General features: G+C 37.5%; 1 protein-coding gene across 1 annotated transcript; it reads left to right on the top strand.

Moving 5' to 3' along the window:
• The first annotated feature begins 9,462 nt into the window (after positions 1–9,462).
• On the top strand, positions 9,463–12,648 carry LOC126800971 (uncharacterized). The gene is made up of 8 exons (XM_050528401.1): positions 9,463–9,680; positions 10,313–10,834; positions 10,956–11,021; positions 11,303–11,469; positions 11,572–11,728; positions 11,817–11,910; positions 11,993–12,393; positions 12,487–12,648. Exons 1-8 carry the CDS (start codon positions 9,546–9,548, stop codon positions 12,631–12,633), a joined length of 1,689 nt encoding a protein of 562 aa, XP_050384358.1. The 5' UTR covers positions 9,463–9,545; the 3' UTR covers positions 12,634–12,648.
• The last annotated feature ends 1,428 nt before the right edge of the window (positions 12,649–14,076 follow it).

The following is a 14,076-nucleotide window of genomic DNA, read 5'->3' as shown; positions in this document are numbered from 1 at the left end:
TGGATAATATATGAATGGGATGGAGCAAACGTAGTAGCATCAAACGACATGAGCTTAGTCCAACGATTAACAACATAGAGTTCATCTCTAAAATAAAGAACATCTTCTCCACAGCCGAAACAATCACGAGTAGTCCATGTAAAAGAGACTACTAATTTTCTCATGTGCGATCGCAACAACACAATCTCTGCATCTAATATCGGATCAGCTGTAAGCAGTGACAGATTCAGCCCAGGGCTTGCCCGGGCTGGAGCCCATGCAGATTTTTAGAGCAAAAACAAAATACTATATTAATACTAGCCCAAGAAAAAAAACATAAGGCACGCACAGACAAAGAAGAGTGCACATTCTCCATTTCTTTTGCGAATTGCGACACATGAAGATGGCGAATTGGCGAGATGTCCTTTTGTGGCTAGGGTGAATGGGTGATCCCGTTGATCCGCCTTCTTATGTTCTTCACCTTCACTCAATCACTCAGTCATTCATTCAATTATTCTCATATTTGATCTTTCAGGTACTGTTATTCACGAACTCACCTATTACAATTTCAATTTGATTGATTCATATTCGCCTATTCCAATTTCAATTTAATTGATTCCATATGGATTTGTTTATGTAGTTGTGTTTACCTTATTGCATTGAATTGAAATTTGAAGTATGTTTACCTTATTTATGATTCAGTTTTGACAATCATGAGGTGAACACATTGTATTTGTGCACATTGTATAGTTGAATCCCATCTTTTGTGTTCATTGTTAAAAAAAAATTTTTTGTCTTCGACCAAATTTGAAGTCCTCCCTAGATTCCAATCATAGATCTGTCACTGTCTATAAGCATAACCTTGTTGACAAAAGCTTCACATTGTTCAGCATATCCAATAGTCGGATAATAGGGAAGACGAGGAAGGTGAATGATTGAGTTATGTTCATCTTCCCTCCTTGAGGCCCTCAAATATGGGTTCACCAAGGTTACTGAAAAATCTCTCTCCAGAATAATTAGCTATCTTTCAGAAGACCCACAAACAACTCCTTCCGTCGGGACATTTATCTGTAAATCAAGAACTTTGTTATTCACAATGTCGAATAGGTACCATGTATCCTTTCTTTCGCTAGCAATCAAGAGCATTGGAGGTGGACGACTTAGCTTATTGGCAACGCTTCGATTCTTCTTCACAACACGAAGCCACGACGTACAATATATAAAAGCTCCTTAGGCAAATTTGCCCAATTCGATTCCTGAACTGGAACCCTAGAACTCATATTTTCATATCCAGAGAAGGTATGTTGTCCTCTCCACAAAGAATAGGATTGTGAAACAAGTTCTTTGAGTGTCCCCGACTGTGGTGATTGCCCTAGGTCAATATTAGGGTTTATATTGGGTTTTTCAATGTTTGTTTTCAGGCACATGAGTGTAAAACTATGGTTGTGAGCCTCATAAATCTTAAGTTCCCTAATTGCATTTAATGGCAACACATAATTACATATTTCATATTTGTATTGTGAGGCAACGTATACGTTGATGCGTACGTTATTGTGTGATGATATATAGCTATGAAGCCTCTGATGATATTTATTGAAGAGTATTGATATATGCAGGCATGTGTGCAGGGGTGCAATGTTGACTTGCAGGGCTGCAACTCTTTTTCTGTTGGCCGCAGTTTGGTGTCGTCCTCAATTATAATATTTGTGGTCGTTTGTTCCTCTTTCAATTGTATGAATTTCAGATCTTCTGAAAAGCTTTATCTCTATTCTTTTCCGTAAGTTCTGGTGTTCAAGATAAAAGAACTGTCTAGCTTGTGTTAGATCTTGATTTAACAATTTGTATAGTGTAGTTAGTAGAGTGGTTAGTTGTTAGCTTTCTCTTACTTTCTTATTGTATACATTTATCTTCTAGCTGTTGAAATTTATCAAGAGAAATAGAAATTAGTTCAAAACTCTCAGATCTTATCTTCTCATCTCATACCATAATTCAACATGATATCAGAGCTATACACATAAAAGTATGCAAACTTGCCTCAGTGAGCAAGGGATTTTTCATCAAACTAGTTGTGTAGAAACTCCCCAACAGAATGACCTATCAGAGAGGAAGAACCGTGATCTTCTTGAGAAAACAAGAGCTCTAATGCTGCAAGCTAATGTACCAAAAAGGTTTTGGTCTTATGTAATTCAATGTGCTACATATCTTATCAATAGATTATCTAGCAGTGTTTTATAGTTCGAATCTCCATTTTCAAGTGTTGAAAAATAGAGAAATTAGTCTTGAACATTTGCATATCTTTGGTTGCACCTACTACGTTCATGTCAAGCAAATCAAAGGGATAAGTTTGATCTAAGAGCAATCAAATGCATATTCCTTGGCTACTCATCATCCCAAAAGGGATATATATGTTATGATCCTTTGAACTGGAAGATATATGTATCTAGAGATGTGAGGTTCGATGAAACTAATTTTTATTATCAATTACTTGACAATGATCTTTAAGGGGGAGCTTTAAGGGGAGCTATTTGAATCATCCACAACTACCATAGTTCCAGATAGTTCTCCATGTGAGCATATTGATCAGGTTCAAAACCAAAATGTTTCTCCACCTCAAAATGAGGGTGATCATGAATCTCCTGAAGTTGTTCAATTGGAACAAGAAGAAGTGGTTGTGTCTGAGCACCAAGAGGAACAAGTTCGACCTCAACCTTAGCCACAATTATAAGAAAGAAGATATCTTAGTCTGACTAGAAAAGCTTCAGTTAGATTGGATGGCTTCGAAGCCTACACTCCTAAACATCCTCTCGGTAATGTTGCTACTCTTAATCATGTTTCATCATCTCATTCAGTGTTTCTCAACATGTTGTGTGATAATTCTGAGCCTTGACCGTTTGAGAAAGCGAATCAATCTCCTATTTGGAGAAAGGTTATGCAAGATGAACTTAAAGCTCTTCATGATAACAACACTTGGAGTGTGGTTCAACTTCCTGAAGGGCATAGAGTTGTTGGAGCAAGATGGATCTATAAGATAAAATTCCATTCAAATGGTACTATTGAGAGGTACAAGGCAAGCTTGTTGCTAGGGGTTTCACTCAAACTTTCGGATTTGATTACAAAGAGACCTTTGCACCTATGGCCAAGAAGAACACTGTGAGGATCCTCTTGTCTGTGGCAATGAATTATGGCTGGATATTGTATCAAATGGACGTCAAAAATGCCTTCCTTCATGGAGATCTTGAGGAGGATGTTTACATGTGTCTTCCACCTGGTCATGCTCAAGAAAAGTTCCCTACAATGGTTTGTAAGTTACATAAAGCCATATATGGACTTAAGCAGTCCCCAAGAGCATGGTATTCGAAACTTAGTTATGTCCTCTTTGTCTCTAGTTTCAAAAGAAACTTTGGTGACTCCTCAATGTTTGTGAGAACTGGAAAAGTATAGACTTGTTGTGCTTGTTTATGTAAATGACCTAATTATTACAGGGGGAAAATGACTAGGAAATTGAAGCTCTCAAGCAGTCTCTTCATGCAACATTTACATTAAAGATCTCGGGGAGTTGAGATATTTCCCTTGAATCGAGATGGATCACTCTTCTTCAGGTTTGTTTTTGAATCAAAGGAAGTATATAGTTGATTTACTTAACGAAGTTAACATGAAGCATAGTAGCATTGCCAAGTCCCCATTGCCCTGCAACTTGAACATTGAAGAAAAAGGTGAACTTTTGCTTGATATTAGAGTGTTTTAAAGACTTGTTGGTAAGTTGATTTACCTTACCATTACTGGTCCGGACATAACCTAGGTTGTTAGCATGGTTAGCCAGTTCATGCATTCACCAAATTCTTATCACCTTCAACTTGTTAAAAGAATTCTTTGCTACCTCAAAGGTTCAGTCTCAAGAGGTGTATTCATGAAGAAAAATGGTAATTTCATCTTGGAAGGGTACACAGACTTGGATTGAGCTGGCAATACCATTGACAAAAAATCTACTACAAGTTTTTGCACATTTGTAGGAGGCAATTTAGTTACCTGGAAAAGCAAGAAACAGTGGGTTGTAGCTCCATCCATCGATGAGGCTTAATATTGAGCCATGGCATCCACTATGTGTGAGCTGATTTGGCTCAAGACTCTCCTAACTGACCTTGGAGTTCACTGTGTTCAACCTATCACTTTGCATTGTGATCACATCGCTGCTAATCCTGTTTTTCACAAAGGACTAAACACATAGAAGTCGACTGCCATTTTATCATAAATCAAGTGTAGTCCAAGGTCTTAGTCGACTGCCTATGTTCGTTCCTCATATCAATCATGATGTTTTCACAAAGGTGTTGCCGTCTGCTCAATTTGATCAATTACTGTCCAAGCTTGGATCAAGAGTTTCTCTCAATCCAGTTTGAGGGGGGAGTATTAAAGAGTATTGATATATGCAGGCATGTGTGCAGGGGTGCAGCCCTTTTTTTGTTGGCTACAGTTTGGTTGTCGTTTAATCAATTTGGTGTCGTCCTGAGTTATAATATTTATGGTTGTTTGTTCCTCTTTCAGTCGTATGGATTTCAAATATGCTGAAAAACTTTATATCTCTTCTTTTCCATAAGTTCTGGTGTTCAAGATAAAAGAATTGTCTAGCTTGTGTTAGATCTTGATCCAACCATTTGTTTAGTGTAGTTGGTAGAGTTGTTAATTGTTAGCTTTCTCTTACTTTCTTGTTGTACACATATTTCTTCTAGCTGTTGAAATTTATCAAGAGAAATATATATCAGTTCAAAACTCTCAAATCATATATTCTCATCTCATACCATAATTCAACAATATTATCCAAAAAAAAAAAGCCTCTGATGGACACGTCTTGCACGTACTTACCTACGTACGTTTGCTCAAAATCATTTTGTGCCAAGAACTTTGCATAGTGCGTCTGCTGAAATGCTGAATCGTATTCCATTTTCTGGGTTAATTTGTTTTATTCGTTAAACATTTACGGAGACATAAGACCATCTCCCACCATAAGGTAAAACCCTCAATATAGCTTACCATCACCTCCCACCATAAGCCATCTCCCACTTCCCGAAATGTTTTTTTCCCTTATGTGAACAGTCGAATGCCATAGATAGCATACCATTTGGTAAGGTAAATGAGATTCTTATTTTATTATTTTGTCATTTTCTTCCTAATTTATCCTCCTTACATTTTTAATATTCATATTATATCCCTTTTAGTTTTAGTTACATTTTAATTTTCTCCATAAACATCGTGTTTATATATTTTTTACAAATAACGACTATACCATCACGAACCTCACAATGAGCTATTTCATATGAGCCTAATATTAAATATGATCAGGGCTAAATTATTTTAATGCATAATAATTACTATGATTTATTACGATAATTAAAGGTTTGTTTAAAATCTTGAAGATGACATCCAAACTCAGAAAAAGTAACATGCACATTGATGCATAAAAGTAAAATAACTAAATAATGTATAAATATTAAGAGAAGTCACTAATCACCGAATTCAGTACTCTAGAAGATCATCGTCACCTCTTACATAAATAATAGCCGTTGCAAACCCAAAACTCTATGTATACCTTACCATTTATACCTTATGGTGGGGACTCATAAACCAAAGGTATACAAAATACTAAGGAATATGCCAAAATGATAAGCCATATATCTCTTATACCTTATCAATTTTGCCTTATGGTGGGAGATGCTCTAACGAAAAGAAATCAGTGGATCATATGAATGACTCGATGAGATTAAAAATGAAACAAATTAAATATGAGCTACAGTATTGTAATAGATTGGAAGCCCCGCCAAACCGGCAGTAGGCTGGCCGGATTGCTAACAGATCACTTCATTATGTTATTTGACATTCCCTAGAAAACAACCTGATTGTAAGAGCCTTTACTGCTTTACATTAAAAGCCTTTCACAAATGAAACCTCGGAACAACCCGAATTGGAGGTAGATTTTAATCTTTAAACACTCATTAGCATCTCCGCACCGGAGCTTCAAAATGCTCTTGATTTGCGGTTATAGTTATACAGACCAAAATAGCCATTATCAGATATGCCAATGAAAAGCTCAACGTACGTGGAAATCCTGCGAGCAATTTTTCATTATTGGTTGAGTACATACAGTCCAGCTAATACCCTCAAAAGCTTGACGCAGATAATTTATTTCCATCACCCACAAAGAGATCTTTATCACTTATCAACCCTCTTTCGCACTCATGGAAACTCATTTTGGATCCTACAAACTTTTTCACATACCATATATATGTCCTTATATCATCATTTAGTTCTTTCGAATTCTCATCTGAATCTCCAGGATATCTCTGGATGTTTGCCACTTTCCACAGTACAGGCTTGATGCTTTGTACTATCAAGTATAAACTCTTTTACATAGGAATCGGATGGAGTTGTAATATCGAAAGATATAAACAAACAGCATGATGAAGAACTTGTTCAATTGAGGGGTAGTATTATGATCAATATCATTGGTCCATGTTGTTTCAGGGAGTTTAGTCGGTGTCTCATACATGACCATAACACTACAAATTAAACCTCTTTGCATATGCTATTGGGTCTCTGCTTAAATAATAGACTTCTTTAGTAATTATTTTTCACAACTACCAGTCGATCATCCTTTGGAAGACCCACAAAATCGCATAGTTGGCACACTAATTTCTTGTGTAAACCCTTGAAAAATAGGATTGTTAGAGCTAAGTTTCCATTATGAGTTAGGAAAGTGATCAGTCCTGGCAAACACTAGGGTTTACTGCTTTTCTGGCCCAATGCTAGAGTTTAAGATGCGTTTAAAGCAGAAACTGTTATCCTCGAGTTGATGCCATATTATGCCAAATGAGATACTGAGCCTGTGAAAAATCTACGTGTCCTGAGCTGTGTTCATGTGTAATCGGGTCGTGTTAATACAATAACATCTGCGGGCATTGGGTTTCGTTCTTGTGAGCAGCACGTACCCGTCACGCTTGACCCTCTGTTCCAATAACATAACATTGTATACTTGTAAGTTTGTGCAATTGATTAACAATTCGATCCTTTTTTGTTGTATAGTATTGAAATTCACGAGAGAATGGATCACTAGATTCTTTCAATCTAACTATCTGCTCAATATTTTTCAAATGCAACACATGTTACATCTTCTGACAAATGTTTTAACGTTAAAAGATGAGTTAATAGATGACTAAGTTTCTTAGAGCAAATTAATAGATTGTTTCATTATTTTGATATATACTGTGTTGTCGCGTACATTATTTCACTCTCAAGTTCCCAACGCTTCAATATTGTAGATGTTTAATCAAATTTGGTTCTTCTATATATTGCAATACTGTCTTCAAATTTGATGCTTAATTATAAAATCAGCTCCAAAACTCGTACATTTCATGTGAGATTATACATGAAATTATTGAAGGAAATTATAGAGCAAGGACACTCGGATGTAACAATCATTTCAGCACAGGGGAAGGTCCATGTGTGTAGTGGATCAGCTTTGTTTTGAGATGAAGCTAATTGAAATTTGACAGCACTGTCGAAAAGATGGCTGTCTTTCATTCCAATCTTTTCTTGTCCTTATTTTTATTTTGTTCTCTTTTTTTTTTCTATGGTAAAAAAAAAAGTAAAAAAAAGGAGAGGATCAATGAGGTCACGTGAAGCAAGGCAGGGAGTGAAGTGAGGGGAGTGGCCAGAATATCAAATTTACGTCCCCGTGTTTGTCGCGTGAATTCTACGTCTCGTCCGCTGTCATCTGTCAAACTACGCCGTCGGTTACTGTTCCCTCCTTCTCGCGGTATTTTGCTACTTCCCCGTAACTCATTATCTCGTTCTCCCCACAGTAAAATCAATATCCCTTCAAGCTGTAACAGTAATTGTTACTTGTGTTTACACGTAAATATTTTCACAGAAATTGATTTTAATCATAATTTCACACAATCTAATACTCTATTTTTCATAATTATCTTTTAATTTTATTTATATATTTATTTTATTTTTTATTTTACAACATTTATATTTTTTGTGAGAAATTGATGGTAGAAGAGTAAATTTATCAATTCGTAATTTAATGATACTCCATATTTGTTTTATAATAATAGAGATTTGTGAGGTCAAATCACAATAGCATTCTCACTCTTATTCTTAGCCCTAAAAAAACTACAAAACATAGGTGTGCAAACCAAAGAGGTTCCATTAGATGTTTATTTTACTCATGTTATTAAGTGTTTAGTTAAGCTATCTAACAAAGATATGAGATTAAAGAAGTAGTTCATCATGAATAGTGAGAAAAATTAACGCAAATTATTATTACTTAGTTCATGCACCTTCTAAATATGCACCTCTCAAATGACGTATATCAACTTCTTATTTCTTCATTATCCTAGGAAAATAATAATGAAGTGGATCCAAGTTAGGTCATCATGTCTCGGTGGTCTAATCAGCTCTCTCACACCCTGCTTTCGATTTGATCTCATATATTCTCAAACTTCATTTATTTCTAATGAAAGATTTGGCTGAAAGATTGTCATAATCTCAATTCGATTGTCAAATGACTCGTGTGAGAATAGATTGCTTAATAACTCGTTTGTTGGGTGGGGAGAAAGTGGTAGAGGTGTCAATTTTCAAGAAAACACTCTTTTGAAGTAAAAACCAAAACCATCCCATTTCGCAAAACCAAATAAGAATTTCCATACCACGAAGACCTACTCTTGCCCCAAAGCCCTTTGAGAAGCGACATTTCTAGATGGACATTAATAACCCACCTTGAAAATTGCATATGGTGATTTGATATAGTTTTGTCCAAGGGAAGAGAACCCAGAACTCCCATCAATCCCAATATCATATCACCACTCGAAAAAGGAGGAAAGAAAACACCAGAAAACCCATGTGAGTTTTGAGTTTTCTACTGCCCGAAAACACAGCATGGGAAACCAAAGCTTTCTCCTTTGCTTATTAGCTTATATGCTGTTTGATTATATATACCTCAGTTGACCCAAACCAGTGAAACCACCCCACCATCATTTCAGCTTCATCTGCACTCCACCATTTTGTGCTGGACTATTATGTAAACTGAGTCTTGTACATAGCACAAAACTGAACCAAGAAGCAAATAGGTTAAACCGTCACACACTCTGTCCCTCCCTCCCTGGTACTTACCTCACAGTCAGATTTCCATGATTTTACACCACTAGGTTGATATTCTCCAAACCCTACTTCAAGCCAACTACTGTAGGTTTTTTTTTAATTGCTTCATACTTCATAGGTTAACCTGATCCATGAAATATATCTACTTTCTTTTCGGTTTCAAGGTGTGTTGCCGATGTTTGTTGCCACAGTGATTTGGACTTGAAAGCGCCCATCTTTTCATGTCTATTGACACTGATGTTTGATAGCTCAGTTGGCCTATTAATGTCCTTTTGACCCTTTTTTCTCTCTCTCCATTTCCCTCTTATTTTCCCTCACATCCTTTTGTCCTAGAAAACAGTCGAACACTGTGCTCCAGTTATACCTGCTAGAGTTAGTTCAGAGTCATAGAGAGAGAGGGAAGAGCTCTTGTAATGGGGTCTTTGAAAAGTGAAGAAGCTGCAAGGAAGAAGGCAATGTGGCTCTACCCAAACCTTGCGGGATTCAATCCTTCTGCAAGATGGGGGCACTCTGCTTGTTATTATCAGGGGAATATGTATGTTTTTGGGGTATGTATAAATTTCTCTTCCTTCTCTTATTTTTAGCCTGTATATAAATTTCCCTTAAATTTTCATGAAGTTATGAACATGCATGAATTTCGTTGATTGTTTGATCTGAAAGTGTGAAACTTGTATGCTATAAGCTTATTTCTGTGTCAAGCTTTTGGTGGTAATGAAAGCCTGAGTTCTTTCCTTTCTGGATGCATGTTGAATGGTGCAGTTGTGAATCTTTCTTGTTATATTCAGTGATATTCAATATGGTTTATACTTGGTTATTGGCAAACCAACTTTTCTTCCACTAAATATTGTTCTTTCCTTTTTTTTCACTCTCTTAGTCTCTTTTAATTTTGATTTGAGAATGCTTTTGAATTTTGACTACCTGTTGTTGTATATGTTTCTCCAATTAGTATGGCAGTTATATGGTGGTAGGTGAACTGTGAAAGCACCTTACTTGTTTTCTTATGTATGTTCTTTTAAATATTCCATATTTCATATTCAAATTTGTCAATATGTTTTTGTTTTTTTATTATTTAATTTGTGATGATCTAAAATGTTTCTTAATTCTGGGATTTCTGGGTGGAAGTCTGTTGTTTTACTGTTCTCGACTTTGGAACTCATACTTTTTTGACATTAAAATGTAGGGGTGTTCTGGAGGTATGCATTACAGTGATGTTCTTGTTCTTAATTTTGAAACAATGGTCTGGAACACTCTTGTAACAACTGGTCAAGGGCCTGGTCCTAGGGATAGCCACAGTACTGTTGTTTTGGGTGATAATATGATAGTTTTTGGGGGTACAAGTGGCTCCAAGAAGTGTAATGATCTTCATATTTTAAATCTGATGACCAAAGAATGGACTCGACCTGAATATGGCGGAACTCCACCATCGCCTCGAGAAAGTCATTCTGCCACACTTGTGGATGATGAAGAATTAGTGGTTTTTGGGGGAAGTGGAGAAGGTGAATGCATGAATGATCTGCATGTTCTAAACCTCAAAACCATGAGATGGACTTCCCCTGAGGTTAAGGGTGATATTCCTGTTCCTAGAGACAGCCATAGTGCTATTGCAATGGGAAAGAAGATGCTTGTGTACGGAGGCGACCGGGGCGATAGTTATTATGGTGATGTTGATATGCTTGACATGAACACAATGACCTGGACAAGGGTATGGTTATCTATTCATCTATTTTGTTTAAAAATCAATTTCAGAATGATCTTATTTCTTACATGTCTTGAAATCTGAACAATTCAAGTGAGACGAGGCTTATGTGGTTGTTTTGGAGCAGTTGGCTGTTCAAGGATCTTCACCCGGTGGCAGGGCTGGTCATGCAGCTGTGAGTATTGGCACACAGGTAACTAATACTACCACTTGTGGAAATAGGAATATGCATTGCATAAAACATTGAAAATGAGCAATTTCATCTTACTCGTACAGTTATGAGATAATGCTCTCTTTACTGAGCATTTTAAGTGGATTACCTATGTCAAATTTTGAGGAGTGATTTAGTAAAAAAACAAGAACAAAAAAGAATAAAAAAGGATCAGTGTCATCTTGATTTAGATATCTAGTCTAGTTAGAGTTTCACGTAATTGATAAGAGAAAGTCCTTGATATGGGGAAAGAAAATGTGCAGGTCTACATCATTGGAGGCGTTGGACACAAACGGTACTATAACGATACATGGGTCCTAGATTCAAGTACTTGTTCATGGACCCAACTCGATGTATGCGGCCAAATGCCACAAGGGAGATTCTCTCACACTGCTGTTATTACAGACTCTCACATTGCCGTCTATGGGGGGTAGTTATCCATGTTTTGTTACATATCTACCTCCAAGTCCGTGTACACTTTGTGAATGCATATAGTTGTGTTCCATCTAAATTTGCTGGTATTAACCTGCAGGTGTGGGGAGGATGATCGTCCTCTCAATGAGTTGTTGGTGTTGCAGCTTGGAACAGAACAGCCATACGAGTGCTACGATGTTCCTATATGCAAAATTTTTGGAAGCCATTTGAACCAAGAGAGGAGAAGGTTCTCCAGGGGAGCTAATATTAACACGGTACAGGAATAGTTTTAACTATCCTGCATCTTTTTCCTTTTGTATGTCCTTATTATGAATGGGAATATTTTTGTAAATGCTTGAGCAGAATGTAAAACCTTTGCTTATGGGGAATCCTGTAGCAGTAGGGCAGACATCCAATAAATCAGGATCAGAACAAAAACGATCTTCTTTACACTCAGGTTTTTTTTTTATACAAAGAAAGTTCATTTTGTGCCTCTGGGTAATCATGAAGAAGTCATTGATTTTAAGATGTCATTGTAGATACTCTGCATCCAAAAAGGAGAAGAACTACGACTGCTGGAGCACGGGAATTTAAATCAGAACAAGAAGAGCATTCTCTATCTATGTCCCAGCATTCATCATCATCTCACTCAGACCAAGAACTGCAACAGACCCCAATTACCAATCTTGAAGAATCTGCCCCACCTTCTCAAGGTTTTCATATCTTTAAGCAATTAAATCAGAGTCCGAACATAAAGATCTTAGAAGTTCCAGCCAAAGATATCAGGTTTTCGACACAAAGTCCGGAGGAACTTAGCCACTTGTTAGGCGCACATCAAATGAAAGCCAGACGAGAGCAGTATCTTCATGGTGGACCAAGCATGCACTTTCAAACTGCAGAACACATACCAGTCGTTGCAGCAAACCCTATGCGGAACTTTGTATGCATTTCTTTTAAAGTTACTCTTCTATGCTAGTTGGTAATTTTCTGTTTCCTATAGTTGAGTTTTCTAATGGCTCTTTCTTGTGTTTAGATTGGTTCTGAGGTCCATGGCAAAGTTGATGGGGAATTTGACTCTGGTTTCCTTATGACTGCAACTGTTAATGGAAACATATTTCGAGGGGTCTTATTTGCACCGGTAAGCTTCAAATATCGAACTATGTTGCACAACTTGCACTGAAATCCTTAGTGTAGTAGGTAAAAGAGATGTACTTAGCTTGCTTGTGAAATTACCAGGGACGTGCCATTGTCCCAAGAATGCCATTTACTCTACAAAATTATTCTTCTTCAACAAGTCACATTGGCAATCTGGGACCTGGAATCATTGGAAGAGGGTCAATTGTTCCACAAAGTGAACTTGCCAATGCTATGACACAGCCATTTGCAAACTCAAATCATGCAGAGTCATCCTCCTCAAAACTTTCGGAGAATCCAATGAAGAATTCCCTACCAAGGTCTAGTCTAGGCCTCAGGCAACCTCAGGTGGCTCGACCATTTCCAGGAGTCAGAGCCTCATCTTCCGCTAAAGAACCTAATCACCAAAGTGATTTTCAAGGTCTGGTTTTAACACTTGGTGGATCAGGAAGTGGCTCAGGTGGTTCTTAGCGGTAACTTCTGATTGGTCAAATGTATTAGATGTATGTGCTACGAATTTATTGGCTTGTGGAGGAACGTAAGTATATAGTAGAAGGTAGTTGGTTAATGCCTTGTATGAAATGATGATCCGGTGGTGTACTGTTTGCAGTGAATGGAAAGTTACTAGGTTTTTTTTGTCTACAAAACAAGATGAAACTTCATTTCATCACATTTAGGTTTGGGATTGAGCCTTTTAGTCTGACTAGGTATCAAACCACTTCTTAAATCCTTCCAAGTAAAAATGTAACCGATATTTGAAACCTTGTTCTTGCCGCGCTTCATGTGAGCGTTTGTACAAAGTTAACTCATGAGGTTTGTACCAAAGGAGCTTGAAAAGTGTTGGCCGGATTGTATTGCCAACACGGTGTAATGACCCGATTCTTCAGAATCAAATTATTTGAATTCTTAGAAATTAATAAAGTTTGTAAAATTATTAAACCGCATTTGTTTCGCTTCACAACGTTGTCAAATCGAAAACGGAACCGTCGTCGGAAATCTAAATTTGAAAAACGTTACGTTTCCGCGACCCGAGAGTTGATTTTTACTCTGTCACTCATTTCCGAAAACTTCATTCACGAAAGTTATAGAGCTCGTCAATACGAGTTCATGGACACATCACACGTTCTAATTGGACATCGTACGTGAAAGTTATTAACTATGGAAGTTAGTTTTCGATTTTGGAAAATTGTATAAAAATGAAATTTTAGGGATTAGGGTTTCCATTTTCGGAAACCCCTCACCCGCTTCCCTCCCTCTTTCTCTCTCTTCTCTCTCTCCCTCCTCAGAAAACTTCACCGGCGATCTCGTCGACCAGACCTCTGTGGCCCTCACCGCCTCGCCCAAAAGCTTCGCAAGGCCCTTCGCATCAGACCCCGAGCTCGACACGCCTCCCCTTGCTGTCGTGAGCTCTCGCGCGACAACCCGAGGCCCCGCAACTTCCTCCGCTGTCTGAGCTGCTCCTCCGGCAACGCCAGTGCCCGAGGCTAGC

This window comes from Argentina anserina, chromosome 6, assembly GCF_933775445.1.
Source record: "Argentina anserina chromosome 6, drPotAnse1.1, whole genome shotgun sequence".
In the NCBI taxonomy this organism is placed as follows: Eukaryota; Viridiplantae; Streptophyta; class Magnoliopsida; order Rosales; family Rosaceae; genus Argentina; species Argentina anserina.
This window is presented reverse-complemented; position numbering and strand designations above follow the sequence as displayed.